The sequence below is a fragment of the Xenopus laevis genome, chromosome 4S (genome assembly GCF_017654675.1).
Source record: "Xenopus laevis strain J_2021 chromosome 4S, Xenopus_laevis_v10.1, whole genome shotgun sequence".
NCBI classification, from domain to species: Eukaryota; Metazoa; Chordata; class Amphibia; order Anura; family Pipidae; genus Xenopus; species Xenopus laevis.
The window spans coordinates 48,503,926-48,516,294 of NC_054378.1; the positions used below are offsets into that span (position 1 = coordinate 48,503,926).

At 39.9% G+C, this 12,369-nt stretch overlaps 1 protein-coding gene across 4 annotated transcripts in view; it reads left to right on the forward strand.

Annotated features, from left to right (window-relative positions):
• The first annotated feature begins 1,296 nt into the window (after positions 1-1,296).
• The window catches only part of zfpm1.S (zinc finger protein, FOG family member 1 S homeolog), a 95,982-nt gene continuing 84,909 nt past the window's right edge, over positions 1,297-12,369 (forward strand). The window contains exon 1 of one of the 4 annotated variants that reach the window (XM_018240463.2): positions 1,297-2,142. In XM_018240463.2, the coding sequence (XP_018095952.1) occupies positions 2,019-2,142 (124 nt within the window). In that variant the 5' untranslated portion in view covers positions 1,297-2,018. The remainder of the gene's footprint in view (positions 2,143-12,369) is intronic. The other 3 variants (XM_018240461.2, XM_018240462.2, XM_041561206.1) reach the window with 3 other exon arrangements.

The window sequence follows — 12,369 nt, forward strand, 5'->3', positions numbered from 1 at the left end:
GTATATCCACCTGCTGAGAATCAGCCCAGTTGGCTCTTGGCCTTAGGGCAGGGGCACACGGGCAGATTCGGGGAGATTTAGTCGCCTGGCGACTAATCGCCTCTTCTTCGGGGCGTCAATCTCCACGAACTGCCTTCTGCCTGCTGTAATGAGAAAACGGCAAAAGGAAACTTCGGGCGACTTCAGAAATCGAAGTGCCCCGAGTGCATTGCCGCAAGTGACCTCTCTGTGCCTGTACAGGGGGGCCAGGCTGTGCTGCACTTTTCGAAATAGCTGGGCCCCCCTTGACAGTGCCACAGCCGTTTCAGGGTGGGGCCCCCTCATTTTGTTGTACGGGGGGGCCCTGTGATTTCTAATGGTGGCCCTGTCTGTATTTAACCACTACTGCAGGGTTCCTGTTGCAGGGTTCTATGTTTCAGCTCCAGCTGCTAGCAGCCACATCTAGCAATACATGGAAGGTGGGCTTCGTGTTGTCTGAACGGGTGAAAGTTTTGGTAACTGAACTGATTGTGCAAAGGATATGCATTCTTTATAAATACCACTGATCGGGGCCCTGTTAACTACTATCTTTGGAAGCAGTGTTTTTTATTTTTTTTTCTGTAAAGACCCAAATTACTTAGGGGCATATGACTATTTCTATATTACTATTGCCTACATAATAGTAAATATCCTAACATGGGATAAGGATCCCTGCTGTATGTTCACTATATCTATTAATACACAAGTGAAGTATATTTTGGTACAGAGTGATTTTATACAAACCAGTTAGAAAGTCCCTGTTAGGCCAATGTCATGCTAAGAAATTATTCACCACAGAAAAGACAGGATGAGGGCCCTGCACCTCCAAAACCTACAGCAAACCCAGGTTAGATTGAGAACATTGTATCTGTCTACAGTTATGTCATGAGTAGGTAGCCAAGCACTCCACCATCAAATTTTCTAACTTGTCATTGCAAATTATACATACCTCCCAACCAGGGGCGTAACTTCGGAAATCGAAGAGCTGCGAGTGCCAGTGCGCTGGCATTTTCTCATTATAGCAGGGGGAAAGCATTTCGGGGAGATTGTCGCCCCGCAGAAGAGGCGATTAGTCGCCAGGCAACTAAATCTCCCCGAATCTGCCCGTGTGCCCCTGCCCTCACAATTCACCTTCATTAGCAAAACTGTAATATCTGTAAAAAAACATAAATATGTTCAAACTTTTATAACCTGCGACATTTAGTAAAACAAACATTGTAATTAGGGGGTGTGGCCATAAAATGGGCGTGGTCAAAAACTTTTTTATCTCTCTTTTTATTATTAAAATGTTGGGCGGTATATGCAACTATACAACACACACACATCATGAGTGGGAGCCGCTACTCTGGCCGTTTAGTGAGAGCGTCTTGAGTTATGACAAGAATATGGAGGGTGGGTCTAATGCAAATTGCTTCGTGTACATTTGGAAAAGAGCGTGTCATTAGCAACTTTAGGGAGATTTCAACGAGGGTCGATCCCTCACGGGCTTCCGTATGTAGCTCCGGCTGAGGCGAGGTAAATCCGAAAGTCAGCTATCCCCCGACTAGGCCCCGCCCCCATCTCAGCTAGCCACGCCTCGGTTGGAATGTTGCGCTCCGGCGGGTTTGGTCCATTGAGAAAGTAGCTATGATCCCGGCTGCCTGAGGTTTGGGAGCGAGCGGCTACGGGTCGCTGTTATTGTCTGGTACCGACACGAACACTTGCTGCCAGACAGCCTTGTTACCGCTGCACTGGGGAAAGCCCTGAAATCACCCGTCTGCACCCACAGGAATAGCCCGGCTGGAGCGCACAGGGTGGGGACTCATTCTCAGCACTAGCACTCGTACATTATCAGCTCGCAGCAGTCTCTCGATCCCTGGCAGCTTGGGGCAGCGCATCGTACTCAGGACTGCGGGGGGATCTCCACCATCGCATCTTTACCTCTCCGCACTCTATAAGGATCCTTCTCGTTGCTTCAACCCCGTGTGCCGACTCGTGTGTAACCCAAGGGCTGACGGCCAATGTGGGCATGTGGGCAGCTTGAACCTGCCTGGTCCTCCAGCCCCACCCCCTGCCCGGCCACCCTGACTGCCCAGCGCACAGACATGTCCAGAAGGAAACAGAGCAATCCCAGACAGATCAAACGTAAGTGTCTATAAGAGATACATTTATGTACCTGTGTCAGCTTGTTTATCATTGTATCAGCCACAGTCTCCAAGCACTCTTGCCACAAAGCATCCTCACACGAGCCAACGTAGTTGAATGAGTTTTTAAAGGGTGCAAATTGGCAGTCACATGTGGCACTTGCTGGAGCAGCTACAACACTGCCAGTTTTACTTGAATGTACAATCCAGCTGGCACTGAACCACCTGTTGGGGAATCATGGGTAGTGTCGTTTATTTACAGCATCCGGGCCATATTAGCCAGGCTTAGTGGCTGAAAACTGGGCATCAGTTCTTGATAAGAATTTTGCTAATGGCTACCGTTCCCCCTGGCATGGCTACAATTAACAGATTCCTGAAATAAAGGTCCCCATCGACGCAAAGATTTTTCATTGGTGAACGACCTAATTCAGGGAAATCCAACCAATCCGTCTAATTATCGCGAAGTTAGTGGGATTCGAACGTTCGCGCATCTTACGATTTTTCGGCCGACATCTGTCAGAAAATTGATCGGCCAGGTTAAAAAAATCTTTGTTGGTCCCAGTGCAATCTATCTATGTTTGCAGGGCCAAGCAGGCAGCTCCCCTTTCTTTTCCTGGCAAATTGGTCTTTTTAGTTGATGGACAATTCGTACATTTAAACAATCGCTTTGAGATAATCATGGTCTCCCCATATCGATTGGATCTTTTAAAGATCTTTACATCTATGGCCAGCTTTAGGGCCTGGAAAGCAAGGGGCTAGCTTTGTGTGTTTTATACCAATGTCACACATGGCTTGAGAAAGGGCCTGAATGGCCCGAAACGTCGCTGATTGATATGTGCACATGTATGGTGATGTAAAGTTTTTTATCTTTTAATACAGAATTTGAGCATTAAAAGTGAGTGCTGTCCATTTTTTCGATTGTATATATCTATATATATATATAGATAGATCCTGAAGACGGCTCATGTAGCTGTTGAATAAACTACACTTATTTTTTCATTTAAGACCTATGCGTGCGGACTGTTTGTTGCTTACGTTTCGGTCCTGAGTGGACCGAAACGTCACGTTGGCTGTAACTGCACATATCTAAATACAATTTTTTCACTGAAACCCCTGGAGTTGCTGGTCATTTGAACAATATATATATATATATATATATATATATATATATATATATATATATATATATATATATATATATAATACAGGGAGTACCGGCACTCACGATAAAGCAGTCAAAGGCGCCTGGGTGCCATCCTCAATGTGGATGTAGAAGAAGCTCGTAGTGAAGAAGCACTCACAGGTCTTAGAGTAAATTAAAGTAAATTAATTGTGAGCGTAACAGAGGGTGCAGCTAACATTTGGCTGAAGCCACAGCCTTTGTAAAAGTGTAATGGCAAGAAAAAAAAACACAATTTTAAATACAGATTGTGGCAGGAACCCAACATCACACATGGTAAGGAGTGACGTATTACCCGTGAAGTGTGCTACAAACAAAATGTTCCCTCTACCGATTGACAATGTGCACGTATAATATATAGAAGACAGATAAATAAAAATAACATGAAGCTCAATGTACATGTTGTATAAATGCATAATATTAAAGATATCAGCATAAATCTTTGTAAGATAGAAAGGAGAAAGAGCAATGATATATTTATGAAACACCTGTGATCTTTTCTAATCTTTCCTTTTGGATCAGAGGGGCAATGACAGAAAATGGAATGACTGATTCAATTATTCACTTTGCCGAAGGAAACTGAAAGTTAAACTGAGGCTACTTTATACTGTATGCTTAGTACATATGAGTCAAATCAATTTTTTTGGATATAGTAGTACAGTCATGCAACCTGTTGTCCAGAATGCTAAGGTTTTTGGATAAGTGGTCTTTATGTAATTTGGATCTCCATACTTTAAATCTGCTAAAAAACATTTAAACTTTTTTTAGACTTTTTTTTATCCAATAAGGAATGATAATATGTTAGCTGGGATCAAGTACAAGGTACTGTTTTATAATTACACAGTAATAATCATTTAAAAAAGTTTTGATTATAATGGAAGATGGTCATTACATAATTGGAGCTTTCGCGATAACTAATCCTATACCTATAATGAAAACATAAGAAAACAGACTGTAAATATATATTGGTGTTGCATGCATTTGTGGTGCTCATACCTATGCTTATGTGATAAGTTCCACCCTGTCTGTGAATCCTAAGAGCCCTTACAGGTGTTTTTTTACTTTTTTTGCGTGTTTGCATTTGATGCTCCTGAGATGCAGGTTTGAACTACTTGGTTCAGTTGTACGCACAAATAATATACCCGTTTTTAGCATAGCACAGTGAAATTCTCATGCATTTGTTACACCGCAACATACAGCATATGCATTAGAAGCACGTTTAAGTACAAAATATATTAAAATAGACAAAAGTGAGTTTAACTTTCGAAACTCCTCTAACTTGCTAAAAAAAAATATATATATATATATATATATATATATATATATATATATATATATATATATATATTTATTTATTTATTTCAATAAATGAACATTCAAAGGCCCTAAAAGACTGAGATTTTATAGGCAATCAGCTGCTCACAGTCATGTGTTTATGGCATATCATTTCACCAGTCAGACAGTGAAATGAGAATTCTGGTTAGTCATTCTGATGCTTTATATTTCATAAAATATATTGTTGGCCTTTGTGTTTTTTTTTTTTTTTAAATTATATACATATTTTATTCTGCAGCGCTCAGGTTTAGAATTGTAATTGCTCCCTAGTGGCTAGGGATTACTTACCCTGGCACTGTTAGGCAGCTGTTTTAAATTTGGATTGGAACATGAATTGTGGAGGCATTAATAAGAAAGATTCCTAAGAAAAACAAATTGAAGCAAGTATGAATGTTTTCTAATTTTTTTGCTGCCATGGTCAGTGACCTTGACAGGCAGCATTTTCAGCTGTAGGTTTGAAAAAGAATAAGAAGCTTATACAAAATAAGTAAAGAAGACAAATGGAAAAGTTGCTTACTATAGGTCTATATATCATCTATACGGGTAAGGGCACACCTGGCGATTATGGGAGATTGTCACCTGGCAACTAATCACCTCTTCATTGGGAAGACTAATCTCCCCGAACGCCTTCCCTCTGTCTTGTGCCGGCTATAATGAAAAGTCGCCTGCGGCATGGCACACACGGCGCTTTGTATTCCGAAGTCGCCCGAAGTTTCCTCGGCAACTTCGGGCGACTTCAGAATACGAAGCTCCGTAGGCAACTTTTTATTATAGCCGGCGCAAGATGGAGGGAAGTCGTTTGGGGAGATAAGTCACCCCAAAGAAGAGGCGATTAGTCGCCAGGCGACTAAATCTCCGCGAATCGCCAGGTGTGTCCTTACAGGGCTTTCCATCTGGAGACTTGTTGGCCTAAAATCCGTTGTTATGGTCCTTAGTCAGTTTATATGACATTTTCTCATAGTTTGTCCCTTAAACATGCCTTCTTTAGATTATGGTCCCATGTCATAGAAGAAACTGGACAGCATCATATAGGTAGTTTACATTTCTATTCGTTATAGATCATTATGTGGGTGTTTTCACATTTCTTACAATGTTTAAAATTAGCATTTCTCCATCAGTTTAATTGATGATAGATGGAGAACATTTCCATATCCAATTGTACATAGGTGCCATATTGCTTAAAGGGGTTGTTCACCTTCAAACAACTAGTAGTTTTCAGATAGAGCACCAGAAATAACGACTTTTTTCAATGACTTTCTATGTGTGACCGTTTTTATAATATTGAAGTGTCTTTTTTCATTTTCCGAAGCAGCCCTGGGAGGGGGGGTCGCCGACCCTGTAAACTGCTAAAAATTGATACATTTAGTTGATACATTTCTTATCTTTGTCAATGCTGAGCAGAATCTCTGGGTGAATTTACAGGCAGCTGTTAGAATTGATACAATAGTTGCTAATACTCCAGAGATGCTGCTGAGAAATGTATCAACTAAATGCTGCAAAATGGTAACAGTTTAGAGTCTGCACCTGATTTACTGAGCTGCCAGACTCAAACACCAGAGACATGAACATTCAGCTTTAAACTTGGATTTTGGAAAAACAGTAAAAAATAAATAATGATAAGTAATTGAAAAAAAGTCTTTATTTCTGGGGAACAATCTAAAAATAACTTAACTGAAAAAGGTGAACAACCCCTTTAACACAACACAGAGGGGCAAATTCACTAAGATTCGTAGTTGCGCCAGCGTCCGCTTCACCGCACTTCGCCAGGCGTATTTTCGCCAGCGCTGCGCAAATTCACTAAAATCCGAACTTGTGCTGAAGGGTTGCGAAGTTGCACTAGCGTTAATTCATCAAGCAAAGCGTAGTTACGCTAGCGATGCTTAATTTGAATACGGCGCCAAATTGAAGTTACAATGGAGGTACATGTAGCAGCACTACACAAGCCTTGGGAACCTTCAAAACATCAAATAAAATTTTTATTTTGCCCTACACATGTGCCCACTGTATAGTTAAGGTGCCATGAGTTAGGAAATGTAGGGGGAAGGAGGGTAGCCCCAAAAAATGTTTCGATCTTTTTTAGCCTATCACCCGCCTATCACCCATAAAAAAAGAAAAAAACGCCAATCCCTATCTACTTTATTGCACTTCGCCTGGTCTGAGGTGGCGAAGGAAGTCGAGCGTAAAAGGTAGCATTCAGAAAAATGCGCGCGTCAGTGAATTTGCGTAGTTACGAACGTTGCACAAATTTGCCAGGCGTAAGGGTGCGAAGTAACGTTAGCGAATTTACGCCAGTGTCCGTTAGTGAATCGGCGAATTAATGAAAATGCGCTAGGCGCTTCGTTCTTTAGTGAATTTGGCCCAGAGCATCTCCATTTCTTCCATAGCACCCCTGGTGGCTTTTTTTGCAGTGTTTATACACACACAAACATTTGAATATAATAGATGCGCAGTTACTATTGCATATTGTTAGGGACACAAAAGCTTTAGGCCTATGCTAGCAAAAAGCTTACAGTCTAAAAGAAGGTTGGTTTGAGTTACTTTATTTTATAATTCGTTTATGTTTTCGTTGTTCTTCATGGAGAGCATTATTGTTATTATTATAGTATTTATAAAATGTTAACGTCATCTACAGCCTGGTATAGGGGAGAACATATGCAGTGAGATTAAACAAAACAATTACAAAATGAGGGAACATGCATACTTTGTAACATGAAGTTATATAGCTTTGCCCATGTGAATTTTTAATGTAGGTCATCAACTTTTCATACCATTTTATCTAATTGTGTGGAAGCTGCTGTGATTCTTGTATTTCACATTAAATGAATTAAAATTCATATGGTGTAATGGTTTGGTACACACATTACTTTGAAAATTGTGTTTTTCTGCACTATTGAAATTCAGATTTAGTAGCTCACTTTTTAGACTGTCCGAGTAGGAAGCTATATGCCAATGTCCATGGGTGGATATCAGGATTTGGGCCACAAATGATTTGGTGTTATAGATATAAACGTCCTGTTTGCTAATATTGACCTTCATGCCCTTCCATTTGGCATGTATAGCCACAGTGGGAGTTTGTTCAAAAGTCCAGTCCATTCCAATCAGTTGAGGATTGTTTGGGTTAAAGATGTAAACTGCTGATATACCATTTTGATGGGTAGGCAGATTATTGGTAGTAAGTAAGTAAATAAGTGCAGCTTCTGTTCAAATCTGCTTGTTCAGGACATCAAACAAATGCTTCAGTACTTTGGACTATTTGAATTATGGGCAAATTGGTCAGATAATGCTAATCTTTTACTTTGTCGGGGCAGCTTAATACAAGAAAGGTGACTTTGTGCTCTTTGGTGCTTGGGCTTTTGGGGGCAAATTTGCATATGAACCCTGGCAGCCATTCAAAATTATGCCAGTGCAGGATGGGCACATGAACTGTTAGGGATGCACCAAATCCACTATTTTGGATTCAGATGAATCCCCGAATACTTTGTGAAAGATTCAGCCGTATACCGAATCCTAATCCTAATTTGCATATGCAAATTAAGGGCGGGAAAGGAAAAAGTTGAAACCATATTTTTTACTTTCTTGTTTTGTGTCGAAAAGTCATGTGATTTTCCTTCCCACCCCTAATTTGCATTTGCAAATTTGGATTTGGTTCGGCCAGGCACATTTGGCCGAATCCTGCTGAAAAAGGCTGAATCCCGAACCGAATCCTGTATTTGTAAATCCCTAGTAACTGTGCTAGACTGAGGAAACCCATGCTGAATGGTCCCACTCTTCTCTACCTGCTGCATCCCAAACTACTGAGCACAATTATATAAATAACATCTGCGTCTGCCACCCACCAAGCACCTACTGAGCACCAAAATAGGGCACAGCCCAAACACACCTCTGTTAGAGCATATGAGCGTTTGCTTGGCATCCAAAGCACCAACAAGACTTTAGACTTTAAAACCTGAAAGTTCTGAATTAGACTTGGGCCTGGGAGCCTTTGGCAATGGGATCTGTGCCTACAGCTTCACAAAATAAAGTGTGCAGTTTTTTACTCTTCTCAATGGATCTTTTTTTTTTTAATTTTATTTCGACAGTCGGTTGTAATGGATCACATTCATGTAGATTATTTAGTGGACATAGACCCATTTGTTAAATATCTGCAAATGCAAAATCAGACTGCACAGAACGCATGACTCTGCACATAATTATATGTAGCCATAGGTCCAAATTTGTTAATCATATCACAAAACACACCCATTACAATTCAGACTTAACATAAGCCCCCCTTGCGATTTCTAACTCATATCTTGGTGTGAGTTAAATGTGAGCCTTACCTGGTCTATGTACCACCTCTCATGTATCTATGTTTTTATAATATTAAGGACTGACATTTGTCTGTAATTTCTTCCTGATAAGGGAGAAAGAAAAAAACAAAACATTTCCTTTGGACACAGGAAAATTGAGCTGGTAGTTCGCCTCCGACCTCCTGGAATATTGCATATACATACAGTCACATGTAACCTTATCTTCAGAGCACAGATACGTTGTGGAGATGGAGGCTGCCTGGAGTCCAGGAGCTCATTACGCAGGCTGCTATTATGCAGATTATTTTGATAGGGGGAAGGGCTGATGTGAAAGGTGAGGAGCTGTCTCTGCATCTTCTGAAGCCCCGCTCCCACCCAGATGCTGCACAGGATAACAGCAAGCTCTGATCAGCGGCCAGATAAGCTTAAAATATTCCATTATGCAGTCACATTCTGATAGAATCAGTGTGTCGGGACAGGCTTGAATGCTGATCTTATCTGCTGTGACTCTCACATTCATTGTATTAAAAGGATCACGTGTGTTGCAAAGTATTTCTTTTGAGATCTTGCAGCTGCTCTGATCTTATCTCTGCTTCACTAGATATTGCTCTTGCGGCAGGGTACATTTTATATTTATTTTTCTGATAATATCCTGAAATATGTATGTAGAAAACAAACATGCAGTCAGAGGGCAACAGATTCATATAGGACCAGAAGGAACTCAATTCTATGTTCTCATACAAATTCATTGTTTTACCCTTTTTTGCTGACTGGAATGTTAGTGAAAGTGGGCCAGCGCGCGCCCTTAGGTTTTATGGAGGTACGATGGGGCAGTGGGGGTGACAGACTTCTCTTGGAACTTTCTGCCATTGGTGCTAATGCAGCCCATACCATTGTTTGCCTGTTTAGATCTAGGCTGCAGATAACAAACCGATTTAGGGATGTCAGAAATAACTGCCTGATAAAAGTGGTTTATCTGACTGGGGAAGTAATTGCAATCCAGAAGTTCTATCTACCTGTTTGGGCTTTTCCAGGAGTGATTATTAAACTGATAAATCTGAGTCTGGTTCCTTGTTCATTTTCCCTGCACCCTTCCTTCATTTCTGTTTTTTCCTCACATAAATCCTGACTTTTTCCTCTGTCCATTTCCTTTCCATTTGTTACCTCTTTTCACCTATATCCTGTTTGTCTCCTTTTTGTCAGGGCCCTCAACATTTAAAGTTTTTTTTTTAGGGATATTTGCAGGAACTATGAAGTAAGTAACCTTTAGCCGTTGTACAACTACAACATCCATAGTCTCTTGGCAGTTTAGGAAGAAGGCCACAGGTTCTATATCCATATTATATTTTTCATTGATGTTTATTTTGGATACATTAAAGGGGTTATTCACCTTCCAAACACTTTTTTCAGTTCAGTTGTATTCAAATTGTTCTCAGAAATAACGACTTTTTTCAAGTACTTTCCATTATTTATTTTTTACAGTTTTTCCAAAATCTAAGTTTAAAGTTGAATGTTTGTCTCCGGTGTTTGAGTCTGGCAGCTCAGTAATTCAGGTCCAGACCCTACAATTTTGCAACATTTCTCAGCAGCATTTCTGATGTATTAGCAACTATTGTATCAATTCTAACAGCTGTCTGTTATTAAACAGAGATTCTGCTCAGCAGGGACAAAAATAAAAAAAATTATCAACTAAATGTATCAATTTAGAACAGTTTACAGGGTCAGCTACTCCCCCCTTCCTAGAGCTGCTTTAGAAGGTGAAAAATGACACTTTACACTTCAATATTAGAAAAACGTTCACACATAGAAAATAGAAAGTAATTGTAAAAAGTCGTTATTTCTGGTGATCTATCTGAAAACTTTAAAGGGGTTGTTCACCTTTGAGATAACTTTTAGTATGATGTATTCTGAGACAATTTGCAATTGTTTTTCATTTTTGAGTTATTTAGCTTTTTAGTCAGTAGCTCTTCAATCTAAGGTCCAAATTATCCTAGCAACCGTGCATTGATTTGAATAAGAGACTGGAATATGAATAGGAGAGGGACTGAATAGAAGAATCAGCTATAGAAAGTAACAATACATTTGTAGCCTTACAGAGCATTTGTTTTTTAGAAGGGAGTCCGCGATGCCCATTTGAAAGCTGCAAAGAGTCAGAAGAAAAAGGCAAATAACTATAAAAACAAATTGAAAAGTTGCTTAGAATTGGCCGTTCTATAACATAATAAAGGTTATGTTAAAGGTGAACCACCCCTTTAATAATGTTGGAAATTAACTTGACACATGCCTTGCTTTTTTTTTTGTCCATAATCAACCACCTTAGTTCCTCTATAACAGTAGAGTTTTCAGGTTTTCAATCCTTGTATTGTGCAATTAGCAGAGCAAGTATGGAGCCTGCTGTTCTGAAAGCCTCTGCAGCTGAAACCCAATACTGATTTGGTGTGATAAATAGAGGATCCTACTTACAGCAGGAAGCAAAGCACCCGTGTTATAGCCTGCCTTGGCTGCTCTGACAGGTACCATGTGCAGGCACAGGCTTCCAGAGTTAATGTTTCTTAACCCATTCATAGATCACTACAAGTCATTACAGGCTCATTTGACTTTATCTGATGGTCTTAAACCCCAACCAATATGCATTCTTGTTTTTCTGTTTTGACCTCTTTAAAAAATAAAAGTTTTGTGGCCTTTTAATGAAATACATTTAGTCCCTGCATATTCCTTTTCCCTGATTTTGACAATTGTGATCATTGCCAACGTGGGTTTTTATGGACCTTAAAAAGGAAGACGAAAAACTAAATATAAAATGTTGCCCAATACAAGAAACTGAAATTGTAAGCAACTTTCCAGTGTATTTTCAGTGGCTTAAAAGTATAAATATAATAACTATTTAAAGCAATATATGTTTGATATTCCCTGCTTTGGTGGTCCCAGAGGCTTAATCACGGAGGTTAGCAATATAATCACTGGATGGGTGCTTAAAAGATTGCTCCCCCCAGAGAAAATACTGCAATTGCATGTACGTCACTTTAAAACCAATTTTTTTTAATGTTACCCACTTTGTCACTGCTTGCATAGGATGAAATTTGATTACAGTTCAAGATTGTACTTTTAACTAACATCAGCAGAAAGTCTCTGATATGTTTGGTACTGTACTTTTTTGAAGGTGTCATAAGATTTTCTCAAAAACAAACCTTCCTGTTAAAAGAGGTCCATGTTCAGATTTTTGGAATGCCTTCTCTGGGTAGGGATGGTAGATAGCTAAGGCTAAAGCATGTAACTGATTGAAGGCAGATTCACTCCATAATGCGATTTGCTAAGGCAGATAAGAGCACTAGATCGAACACTGAGCACTTCTCTGATCTACTCAGAAATGTAAACATTAATTGTGAATATCAAAAGGAAAAGGGAGTTAAAAAGTGCACCCCTC